Source organism: Lampetra planeri, chromosome 9 (assembly GCF_965212315.1).
Source record: "Lampetra planeri chromosome 9, kcLamPlan1.2.h2, whole genome shotgun sequence".
Taxonomy (NCBI): Eukaryota; Metazoa; Chordata; class Hyperoartia; order Petromyzontiformes; family Petromyzontidae; genus Lampetra; species Lampetra planeri.
The window spans coordinates 5,656,637-5,669,396 of NC_136115.1; the positions used below are offsets into that span (position 1 = coordinate 5,656,637).

The 12,760-nt window shown below is 43.8% G+C and overlaps 1 protein-coding gene across 1 annotated transcript in view; it reads left to right on the forward strand.

The window, feature by feature from the left end:
- LOC144720763 (guanylate cyclase 2G-like) overlaps positions 1-12,760 on the forward strand; it is a 33,783-nt gene that overhangs the window by 11,638 nt on the left and 9,385 nt on the right. The window contains exons 8-16 of the mRNA XM_078597788.1: positions 962-1,125; positions 1,862-2,008; positions 2,965-3,048; positions 3,611-3,715; positions 5,641-5,712; positions 6,324-6,486; positions 7,599-7,754; positions 8,903-9,077; positions 10,176-10,328. Coding sequence (XP_078453914.1) covers positions 962-1,125; positions 1,862-2,008; positions 2,965-3,048; positions 3,611-3,715; positions 5,641-5,712; positions 6,324-6,486; positions 7,599-7,754; positions 8,903-9,077; positions 10,176-10,328 — 1,219 coding nt within the window. The remainder of the gene's footprint in view (positions 1-961; positions 1,126-1,861; positions 2,009-2,964; positions 3,049-3,610; positions 3,716-5,640; positions 5,713-6,323; positions 6,487-7,598; positions 7,755-8,902; positions 9,078-10,175; positions 10,329-12,760) is intronic.

Here is a 12,760-nt window from a genome sequence, read left to right on the forward strand (position 1 = left end):
CGAAGGACTTGGGTTTAAATCCCTAACTTGGAAGAGAACTTTGCCACACCATAGCTCCACACTATGGGAACCTCATTTGCCAGTAAAAATATGATAATTGGTTCTTTACCCTTCTATCTGGCAACAAAACTGACACCTTTTTACAAGGAGTCATCTGGTCCAACCCATATGAGACTAGGCTCTAAGGAAAGCTGTCTCGGGTGTGGATCAATCAACTTTAAGGAGAGTGCACATTATCAGAGTTATGTTCTTTTGTTTGTATTATGATTGCAGGTATTGCGGTCTATGCAAACATGACTCCTTGTGAAAAGGTGTCAGTTTTGTTGCCAGATAGAAGGGTAAAGAACCAATTATCATATTTTTTACTGGCAAATGAGGTTCCCATAGTGTAGATGCTTGCCCCGAGCTCTCATACTCTGATGGTGCATTGTCTTTGAGTTGTGCGCCTTTTGGCGTCATCTGGTCCAACCCATATGAGACTAGGCTCTAAGGAAAGCTGTCTCGGGTGTGGATCAATCAACTTTAAGGACAGTGCACATTATCAGAGTTATGTTCTTTTGTTTGTATTATGACTGCAGGTATTGCGGTCTATGCAAACATGACTCCTTGTAAAAAGGTGTCAGTTTTGTTGCCAGATAGAAGGGTAAAGAACCAATTATCACCATAGCTCCAGTCAACAAAACACATTTTTTACCCAAGTGAGCGATATGATTTTGCATTTTTTTACATATGCCATGAATTACATTGTTATCAGTAAATATCTCGTTATTGATCATTGTTTATCGTGGTCTTTGCGATTGAGCAGTAGCCCAGTGGTTAGCATACTCAGCTATGAGACTGGGTTCAATACACTGACAAAAATAATTTAAAAAAACACAACCCCTTTTTGCTTGGATTTTGAACGTTGTTAACTCTAGTTGACCTCACGACCCTTCCTCCCTGCCTGTGTTGGACGATCCAGACCTAGCGCTAGTGCTGGTCGGCACCATCTCCTCTCTGGTCATCGTGGGCTCCGTTGCCTACATACTGTACCTCATAGTGCAGAGACACCTCCTGCAGGGCGGCAAGGACTTCACGTGGTGGAAAATTAACATCGAGGAGATCGTCATGGTCAGCACAAGCAAGGTACGGTGTATTATTATTATTTGTAGTAATGATCATGATTTTTTTTTGATATAGCGCCCTATATACACCAGGGCATCTCCGAGCGCTTTACTTCTCATCTCAACGAATTTAAGATGGGATTTCAAGTGTTTGCTGTCCTTGTGGGTGCAAGGTGACACAGCCTCTGGACTGCAAACTGCCAGTAAAGGTGGGGGGATGGGGCGATGATTGCTCTGTATAATCCCAATGGAGTAGTTTGCGGGTCATTTTTCAAATTTGGCAAATTTGGACCACAACGCCAGCATGCCGACGGCCTACTTTTACAAACGATGTTACGTCCACTGTGCAGCAGATGGCGCGTATTTTTACAATTAATGACACCTGCGAAATTAACCAGGGCGGCAGCTGGATTCGAACCACGAGCCTCTGCAACAAGTGGCCAACGTGCTACCCCTGGAACATATAGCTGTAGACGGAGTGCTAAATTCAATTGCATGCAAATTCAAAATAAAGTGTTAAATAGTAATGATACGACAGGATTAGTAATTTGTTCGTGGTTTATAAACATAAAAAATGTGATGTGGATGAATATGTATAGTATTATCATTTTATTTTCACAGTATATCAATCGTTTGATTTTACACCAACACATGCCATGACCGCGTGCAAAAGGTAACACATTAGCATTCAGATTTTTGCGCGTAGCAAGTGAGCTCTGTACTTTTGCACGGGCTTTCACACACGTGTCCTGCTTCAGCAAGGGAACGCGGCGTCCTGCTCACTGCAAACTCCGGTGGAAAATGGAAGCTACAAGTCAGGAGAACAACTCTCAAGCAACCAGAGCAATGCTCACCATGGAGTGCTCGGCAGGGAGAAGATGTTCACGCCTCTCGGCATCTACCAGGCCAGTGAAGCTCAAAGTCGTCCCGCATCACCAATTCAAACTAAACTATTAAACTGTTTTTATTTATACCAGGGAAGACCCACTGAGCTATATAGCTTTTTTAAATGTACGCGACCTGGTCACTAATGATGATAGCGCAACGAAGTGGCTTATCATGTGGAAATGTATATCAGCCAAATACTCTAAACGATTGATTCTAAATGTGGAGGGGAAAACCGGAGGACCCGGAGAAAAGTCCACACGACCATGGGGAGAGAGACATGCAAACTCCAAATGTACAGGCATCAGGGTCAGGATCGAACCCCCGACCTCCTGTACACCAGGCAAGGTAGTTAACATCTTGCCACCCCGGCACCCCTAAGACTGGGCTTTGCTCTGTTTCGTCCCCCCATTATGATTGAAATATAATATCTGCCGAGGATCGGTTCAGCATTTCAGTGAACGTATTTGTATTGCCCATTCCGATGTCTGCTCACATTCCCGTAATCTTAGCATTGATTTCATGAACTGGTCTCCACAAATAATTTAAGCGTAAGCGTGAGTTTCACAATATGGTCATTGTTTGAATGAGCTGGCATCAGAATTCACATTACAACACTCAGTGGGTTACTTTGGATTCTTTATACAGTAATCAGAATTGATTTACATCTCATAAAATCAATTTGCATGGTGTTAAAAGTGCCACCCTATCCTCAAATTTATACTCAATGTAAATAACTAAACATTACAGATTTTTTTCTTATCACTAACACTGCTGAATTGCTTTAAGTTACAAGATAGTTTTATCTGTTACAGACAAGCAGTGTCACTGATAATCTAAATGTCTTACTACTTTCTACATACGGGGGCACGCACTCAGTGGGAAATCCGACACAATCTGTAGAATCTGTTAATAGCTGACCTACGTCGCCGATGAATAGCAGGTTAATATAATGACAATCACGTGCGGTGTTCAGGGAAACCAAGTCGCTCTCAAGTTTCTGCAGAGGACCCGACCTCCTGACCTCAAGAGCAAGACCTTGCTGAAGGAGCTGCAGATGGTATCCTTTTTTTGTTAACGTGGGACCGAATACACCCTGACACCGTTGCTACCTTGCAGATACACGATACGGACAGCGTTGAACCACGATGTCGTGAGATGTGAGAACTTTACACATTCCCGCTGTCAAAGCAAAAATCGCTGACCTTGGGGCACTCAAGCCCAGGCAACAAAAATAAGGCTCTCAATCTTCTCTTCCTGGAAAAGTCATTTGATGTAACAAAAAAAATCCTCCATGGTAGGCGAAACAAAGGTTTTCTTTTTTGTTTGTTACAAATTGTTAAATGTATGACTGCATCACCATAGCGCTTAATCTGACGATGTTTCGCAACACTTGACGGTCAGCAACAATTTGTTGAGAAGTGACATTCTTTGCAAATGCTCGTTGAGATTTTTTTTTTAAAAGAAAAGAGCTCAAAGACTAAAAATCGTTGAAGAGCTTTGGCTTAATACCGAGCTAAACACACACTCGCCAATGTGATTTAACTTTTTTGTTGCTTTGAAGAACAAGTGTTTGACATCTTCAAAAGAAGACCCGTTCTCCATAACTCCTGTTTTAACAGCTCCGGGAACTTCGTCATGAGAACCTGGTGGTGTTTTTTGGCGTTTGCGTGGAGATGCCCAACATTTGTATCGTGACGCAATACTGCCGCAAGGGAAGCCTCAAGGTTATTACCACTCAGTCGTACCTTCACTCCTTCTCTTCTGTTTCCCTCGTAATCTGGAACGCCATTCTCCCTGCCATCCGTGCTGTCAACTCCCTGCTTCTGTTCAAATCCAAACGCAATACTTTCTTCCCCCCCCACCTCAATCTATGTTTGACTGCTTTCTCTCTATATTCTTGGTTTTTTCGGTAAAGTCACGTAGAAGGGAAACAATAAAATAATGAATATAAATTTTGTATTTTTATTATTAAATGTATTATTTGTATTATTTCATTGTTTCCCTTCTACGTGACGTTACCGAAAGAACCAAGAATATGAATCCCTGCAGTCACGAATGCTTTCTCTCTGTTAAATATGCCACTGTTATTGTCCAGCGCCTTGACGTGTGGTCGTGTTTAGATGCTACTGTAAAAAGGCCACATTTTAGCATAGGCTGTATTCCGTTTTATGAACAGCTCTGCATTGAGCGAACGCAGCTGCGCTATTGCACTAATTTTAATGCATTGCTCCTTACGACTCTAATCTTCGATAACACTTAGGCGCTGTGCATGAAAAATACACATCATCTCTCCAACAAGATTTAATGCTCCAAAATAGGGGAGGTTTTTTGGGGGGGGGTTAGATCTCATAAATATAAATGTGTCATTACACCTACCACTACCCGGCAGAGTTAATTAGTAAGGTTTGTCACGTATACAAAACATGCTAATTAGTTACTATTTCAGCACACCTAGTTCGGGTGGTGATGGATTTAACGACATGTTTCTATTTCCGCGAGCTCACCCAAAACAAACCCTCTATTATGGATATGGGTCGTGAAAGCCCGACTACGTGTTAAATATTTAATGCCGAAAAACAGAAACACAACCAAGCTTGCATTGGCAAACTTTGCAGAGGTGTTAATTCAAATAACGTGCTGTAAATTACCAAGGGTGTAAGCAATTGGAGAGCGAGGCATGATGGAAATAAACTCATAGCACCTTGCACGCCCTCTGGTGGCAACTTAGTGCATTGTCGCCTGCACTCATGCGCTGCCCATAACGAAGGCTAGAAATGTGGTATTTGGCATTTTCCGAAGTACAGGGTGATGCAGATGTCGTGTGACCCCTAATTAATTCTCTGAAACTTAATATATTTCTTTAAAGCAAGGTTTATTTTGAAACTGAAATTAATATACAAAATCAAAAATGTTTCGGGTCAATTCATGGGGGGGGGGGCAGGTCACGATACCTCTGGACCACCCTGTATGGGTTTCGAGCAACACACCATCTGTTTACTTGTTTAACTATTGAGAGGAATTACCGTGAATCATATCCCTGACGACATCCTGCCACCAGTCGTGGCTCGGTTAGCGTGCTGTCGTAAACATCTCACGCCACACGCCGTGCGTGCGTGTGTGTGGTCTCTTTACAAAAAGGAGGCATTAGCACTTATTTGAGGCTTGTAAAACAAGCTATCGTTTAACCGGGGAGAATGTTACCTTGTTTTACAAGCTTTTAGGCTCGCTGATTCATAGATACAAGAGCAGTTCTGTGAGGAAACGGGGCAGGCCGCAAACTTCAAAAAGGAACAAAAAGCGTTTAAAACGTTGGTGTACACATTTGGGAATTACTTAAGAAGTAATTTCTACTCACGTGTTGCTCGATGGCTCAAGTTAATGCAGGAAAGCAAAGACGTAATTAATAAGTTACTTTAACAAAGAGCGAGGGTTGCCACCTGTCCCGGGTTTGGCAGGAATTGAATTGGTGCCGAGATCTGGTGCTATTATCTTGAACGTTATTGCAATGTTCCTGCACTGCACAGTTTTTGACAGACCCAGGTTGACTGTAAACAAATTGTTTGGGTTTGTTTTAGAAAGGGTGGCAACCATTAATGCAGAATTTCAGATATCCAGTGTTGATAATTGTTGACAATGTCCCTGTGTTCAGGATGTGCTGAAGACTTCTGATTTTGAGCTGGACTTGATGTTCAAGACCTCCTTTGCTTATGACATTGTGAACGTAAGAAGTCTGAGTGCGGAAACGTATTTTTTCCAGATGTCATTACTCATACATGCATCTGAATACAGACTAAAGGATGAGGCTTCAGATAACGCTGCGGCGTTTTCTTCGTTCGTAGCAAAACGATTGCTGCTGTGCTCACGCACCACCGATTTACCTTTGTTAAATAGCCAGAAAACATAACTAAATGGGACCAATCGTGTAACAAATCGAATAAAGTCCAAACTAAAACCCAAACCTGCTCTCATTTTGAATTATTGTCACATCAACGTAGTCTGCGTACATTGTGAACTTCAATTCACTGCTGAAGATCCTACATCACAGTTATCCATTTGAGCGTGTATAATTAGTGTCACAGAGCTACGTAATCAATAACACTCGAAAGTAATTCCCTTGATTATAATCGAGGGAATGACTTAATAATTACTGCAACATGCAACGTAATTATTGTAACATGGAGGGCAATTGATTCGCTTGTATAAACAGTTCTACATTCGACTTACATCGGTTGGAGCAAATCACATGGCAACGATGACTTTGACTCATCCCTCAAGCTCGTGTGTGTGCGCGTGTGTGTGCGGTGCGGTGCGTACCTGCCAATTTGCTCTCAGGGCATGATATTCCTGCACAAGAGTCCCATAAAATCCCACGGGAACCTCAAGCCGTCCACCTGCCTGCTGGACAGCCGCCTGCAGATCAAGCTCACCGGCTTTGGCATCTGGGAATTCCGCCACGGGAAGAAGGGGAAGATCATGGACATCAACAATCAAGAGAGTGAGACTTGCTGTCCCGCTGTCTTACAAAGCTCCGCTGTCGCGTGTCTACACAGCAGTGGAAATGGGTGACACCGCGGTTAGTCAATCGGCAGCTGGAATGCCGTGGAGTCAGTGCCGGATTATCCTAGTAGCAAAAGTTGCGAATGCTACAGGCCCCGCACTTTCAAGGGCCCCACGCGAAATTCTTTCAAGCTATCAATTCCGGTTCAGTGATTCTGCACTTGCTCTATTGCTATAGTACCATACCGCCCTTCAACTTTTATGAACGACTGGGTGTTTAAGGTTAGCGATTTGTCGCATTATCTGGCTGTATAGCAAATGAAAAAAATACAATTACTTTACTATGCAAGTTAAACATATGTGTTTTAATATTTACGTGTTCTTTTTTAATGTAGGGCCCCTTTATAACATATGCAACATTCCCCGCACTAGCTTAGTCCGGCACTGCGTGGGGTAAAGTGTCGATACTCGCATCTCTTCCAGGACATCTGGCAACAGAGGAGGCCCAATACCCTCCAGAGGGGGCTCTAGACAAACTTGTAACGCCATACTTAACACTTCAGACAAGGACAGATACAGAATGTAATAAGCAATACTTGTTTAAAGTCAATTTACGTTGGATTGTGTAAGACTTAAATCACCCAGAATGCGTATGATCTCATCAGATCTTAGAAGCTCAGCATATTGGAGCCTGAATAGTGCTTGAATGGGCGACCACCATAAATAACAGTTGTCACAGGCTGTGTGGATACGTCGTGAGCCTTAAAACTAAATCTGTCATTGTACTGTGCTTGTGTGCTCCTGCATATGTCCTGCCTGCCTTCACAAAACCGTACTGACCAGGTCCTTCTTGTCTAATTACAAGTCCCAAAAATGTTTCCTTCTTTCATCGCCATGAACATTATGTATGCATGCATGTTGACCTTCCCCATCGTATGTAACTCAACCGTGCTAATCGGAGGTGCTAAACCTTCCTTCCCCCCTTTGTAATACACCACTGCAATGCAATCGTCACCCTATCTTGCAACAACAACCAGACCCCCCCCCCACCCATTACTGAACTCAAACACACGACGAAGCGACTGCCCCCACTTGTGGTTGTGCTCGCAGAGCTGTTCTGGACATCACCGGAGCTGCTCCGCATGGAGATCTTCCCGGTGAACGGCACCCCCAAGGGGGACGTGTTCAGCTTCGGCGTGCTCATGCGCGAGATGATCTACCACGAGGACGAGGGGCCCTACATCGGCGTCGAGATGGAGCCCAAAGGTGCTCGACGCACACCGTTCGTTTAGCGAATTGCTTTCGCGCAGAGCGCCACATACACAAGAAACATTTTTTTGGGTGACGTGAGTAACGGACAAGGTCATAATCCGGCTACCTGGAAACACCCTGCGCGGCCATCTGAAATATGGGTCTCCTGTCAACAGAGGACGTCTACATTGCGTGCAGTGGACAATTCATGAATTATATCACACCTAGACGCAGTTGGTCCTTCCATATTGAGCTGAAAGAACACGGAGTGCTGGCTCCACAGCCCCGGAGTCCGAGGCCCATAAAGGAGGTATAACTTTAGTCACGTGTTGGCCGGGATCATGACGATTCGGTCAGCTCGTTGCAGCTTTCGTTTCCCCAGACAATGGTTCACATGGCCGTGTACTTGCAGGGTACACGACAAGGATGTAGGTGCATTTGTGCGCCGCTCAACACCGTGCAGTGTGCTCATTGCACTCAAAACAATAAATTATGCAAAGACGTTTATGAATACGGTATGCACTTAGTAGTTCTTTTCTTTAACCACTTCGGCATGGTTAAGCTCAATACAGAGTTATTTTGGGTTCAACAGTGAATTCCCATAGTGGCCAGCACATTGCGATACGAATCTGGGTTTGATTCCCGGCCACAGGTAACATCAGCGGCAAATTATATGTGAACCAATCCTGAGCCTGCCATAGCCAAGCGTGCTGATCGGAGGTGCGGGGGAAGGACAACAAACTAAACACAAAAAGCAGTTCTAAAGAAATTAGTTTTCAGTCTAAATGATTTAAAAGTGCATTGCTCCAGTGGCTTCCTAATATCGGAAGGAAGAGCGTTCCAGACGGCCGCAGAAGCGCGTCTGAAATTGCCGTGATGCCATGACCGTCTCTGTTCGTTGACCAGCCAAGATGTGTGCTCGCTCATAACAATCTTTTCCAAAAAGTCTTCGTCGGTTACGCGGGAGATTTTTTTTTTTATTTGACACGAGCTTGGTAAAAGGCACGAACCGTGTGTGGGGGGGGGGGTACAGCAATTCTACAAACCAAAGTCTGAACTCAGCACTCCTGGGTTCTGAGAATGGGAAAAGATTATGCTCACTGTCCAACTCATTGTGTCTGACTCTCCGTGGTCGCTCATGGCTCGACGTGACGGCGCTCCAGAAATAATCGACCAGGTGCGGGAGGGGAAATGCTCGCCTCCTCTGCGGCCTCTGCTCACGGAGCGCTGCGAGCCGCGCATTCAGGCCCTGATCCAGCGTTGCTGGGACGAATCTCCCGACCGCCGGCCCGACTTCCACTCCATCGCACGCATGCTGCGCTCCGCTAGCCCCGAAGGGTATTGGCATTAATCTTGATTTGACATTGATTCTCCAACAGCCCAGGCTCCACAGCACTCCCAGTAGTGGCTCTCTTCATCGTAATCTCTCACCGTCATCGTCGTCTCTCGCTGAACCACAATCGTGGCAGCTGCGCCGCCGATGCCTTGGCTGTCAACAACTCTCTGCAGTCTTTTGTCCACCGCAGCCTTTGTTGTGAGGTGTTGTGCCGGTTTACCTGTCCATGTTATCACATTTGTCATCCACTTGATGTTGCGTCATCCTCTCCTTTTATATTCTTTTACCAGGCCCTCTAAGATAGTGTTGGGCTGTCGCCCTCTTTGTGTCACATGTCCAAGCCACTGCAGTTTCATTCACTATTGTCAACGGCGGTTTGTGTTCCCCCACCTTTTCTGTGATTTCAGTTGAGATGGATAGGATTGTGCGGTGAGATGTTGTGCTTAGTACTTTTAATCGTAAAAAAAAAAAACTTTATTGATAACCAGGGGATGGCCCATTAAGACCGAGTATCTTTTTCAAAGGAGACATTGGTTGCAAAAGTTTATTAAAAAAAAACAGAAGCAACTAACAACACAGCAAATAACCCCATGAGTTAGATGTGAGATAATTTAAACTGTTTACATTAATTATATAAATCGGTAAATATACACAAGATTGATAGTAGATGAGGTAGGAGGCGACGATTTAAAAGCATTTGTATTCATCGACATCAAATTGAAACGCCATAGTCGTTCAATGTGAAAGAGGAATTATATTGTTTGAGGTTCATGAAGCATCGTGAAGGAATGTTCTCCAAATCTAATATGCGCTCTCAGCATCGTACACAGAAATTATATGGTGCGTCTCAGGTTGTGTGTAGGAAGAATCCACTGGAGCTATGCACTTTTAAATCTAGAATGAAAACGCATTTCCTTATAACTGCTTTTTGTGTTTAGTTTGTTGTCCTTAACTCGCACCTCCGATAAGCGCGGTTGGCCACGTGCGGTGCGAAAGAAGTTCAACATATGTACGTGCATCGTAACGACGTCTGTATCCAAGTCTAAAAGTTATCCTGTGCATCTTTTACGTACTGGATACTTGATGCTGGGGCGTGGTAGACACAGGAGCATTTTGGACAACATGGTTTCAAAATTGGAGAAATACGCCAACCACCTGGAGGAGGTGGTGGAAGACCGCACGGCCCAGCTGGAGAGTGAGAAGAAGAAGACGGACCGTCTGCTGTCCAGCCTGCTGCCGAGGTACCGGCTATAGTTCGATTTAAAGCTTTCGTGACTGCAGGGATTCATCTTCTTGGTTCTTTTGGTAAAGTCACGTAGAAGGAAAATAATAAAATAATAAAACATAATCAAATAATTCTCACGACGTTTCGGCCACAACGCAAGCAGCCGTCTTCAGGTGGAGAACAGGTCTGCCTTCTCGACAGGTCTGCCTTCTCGACAGACCTGTTCTCCACCTGAAGACGGCTGCTTGCGTTGTGGCCGAAACGTCGTGAGAATTATTTTATTATTTTATTATTTTCCTTCTACGTGACTTTACCGAAAGAACCAAGAAGATGTACCGGCTATAGTTCGTTCTCTTTCACACGAGCACCTCCGATTCACACGACTGGCTACGTGTAGTGCGAGAGAAGTTCAATATACGTGCATGGTGCATGGTACATAAAAGGTGCACGCTTTGCAGGTCATAGCAGAAATGATGTCGTAAAACGGAAAGTTGCCACTGAATCAAATGCACTTTCATGGTATATAAGCTGTGCATAATTGTCAAAGGTAAAGGTGCAGACCTGCAACTACTTGTTCATGCCACTTTCGGCGGAAAGATCTAAGGGGCCGTCCATAAATGACGTCACGCACCTAGGGGGGGGGGGGTCAGATATTTGTGACGATGTGTGACGAGGGGGGGGGGGGGGTTGATGAATGTGACGTCATATCAAAATGCGCAATTTTAAATAAATATAGACAACACGTTCTACTTAACTAAATAGACGTTTTAATAAATGTTTTCTCCTACAACATCAGAGTGCAGCGCCACATTAAATACGCACTACAATGACAATAGTTTAAAGCGATTTGAAGCATGTTTTATATTTTTTTGGGGGGGGGGCAAAGCTTTGTGACATCATATTTGAGGGGGGTGGGTCTGACTTTTTGTGACGCAGTGTGACGAAGGGGGGGAGGGGTCATAAATCATCCAAAAATCGCGTGACGTCATTTATGGACGGCCCTTAAACTAGAGGGAGCTCTAGAGAGCCCTTTTTAAATCCTTTATATTAAGTTCACTTGCTTGCTTGCTTGCACGCTTACGACCGTGCAAATCTTTCGGTCGTTTTTTAACCCACTTCCCGTGATCCAATCGAGCTGACATTTTGCACACAGACTCGTTGGGCGTGACAATTTATTTTCGTGAAATTTTTTTTTCAAAAATGTTACACTTTTTAGGAAAATTGTTTTATATTTAATTACCAATTGCTTAATGGTGGCAGGCAATCATCTGACCCATAGGTGGCAGCCATCTCAAGCCAGAGGACGAGAGGACTCTAGCCGCCTCGCATATAAAGGATTTATAGTGAAAAACTTTGTTTTTACGGGTTAATTTTGTAAACGATATTTTATCCTACTCTGTCCACCATGCTGTCCATAAGTCTTGGAAGAGGTCGAAATGCCCCACACTTTACCCCGTCACACACCACGTGCTGATAGGCAACCTATGATATATCGATCGATACTGCTGGATGGACAGAGACGGGGGTGGAGGTGGGATTTAGACGCTTTGCCCAATCTTTAGACCGCAAAAATTATATTTAACATGTTTTCTCTTTTTGAGAATCAGACTCATAGTACTGTGTGTGTGCGTTTCATGGTATACGATACCTATCCTAAATCCAGGCTGCAGTCGTTGTTGGTTCGCCTAGAAATAGTGCATTAATTGGTTGTCTATGAGCTTCATAAAACAAGTTATTAACGGCATGTGTGATGGCAGACTGATGAGCCTGCAATTCTTCAAATCAGCGCTATCGCCCCCTTGTAAATGATAGGAATGAAGTACTGTGTGTGTGCGTTTCATGGTATACGATACCTATCCTAAATCCAGGCTGCAGTCGTTGTTGGTTCGCCTAGAAATAGTGCATTAATTGGTTGTCTATGAGCTTCATAAAACAAGTTATTAACGGCATGTGTGATGGCAGACTGATGAGCCTGCAATTCTTCAAATCAGCGCTATCGCCCCCTTGTAAATGATAGGAATGATGGAGATACAATTCCATGATGCATAGGTCTTGTAACATTGATGCAACAACTGACCCAGCTTCCTCATGAACAAATGTATAGAACGTATTAACAGACATTTGGAATGATGAACCACCGACAGTGAGATTTCATGAAGAAAGTAACAAACTACAGTTTAAAAGACGGGTCAGGCACGGATGAATACTCTTACCAAGGCTATTCACGGTGAATTAAAATATATTTTACAAATATTACATTGGAGAATTAAAGGCATCTAAATAAATTGAGATAGCCTTAACATATCAGATTTGTTGATCACATCGTTATCGTAACAACTAATGCAAATGCACTCTTGAAATCATGAAAATTCCTCATCAATAAGGGTGCAAAGTTAGGCAAAAGTTAATTATGGCCAGAACAAAAGTCATGTACAATGAGTTTTCCGAGCAATATAATTA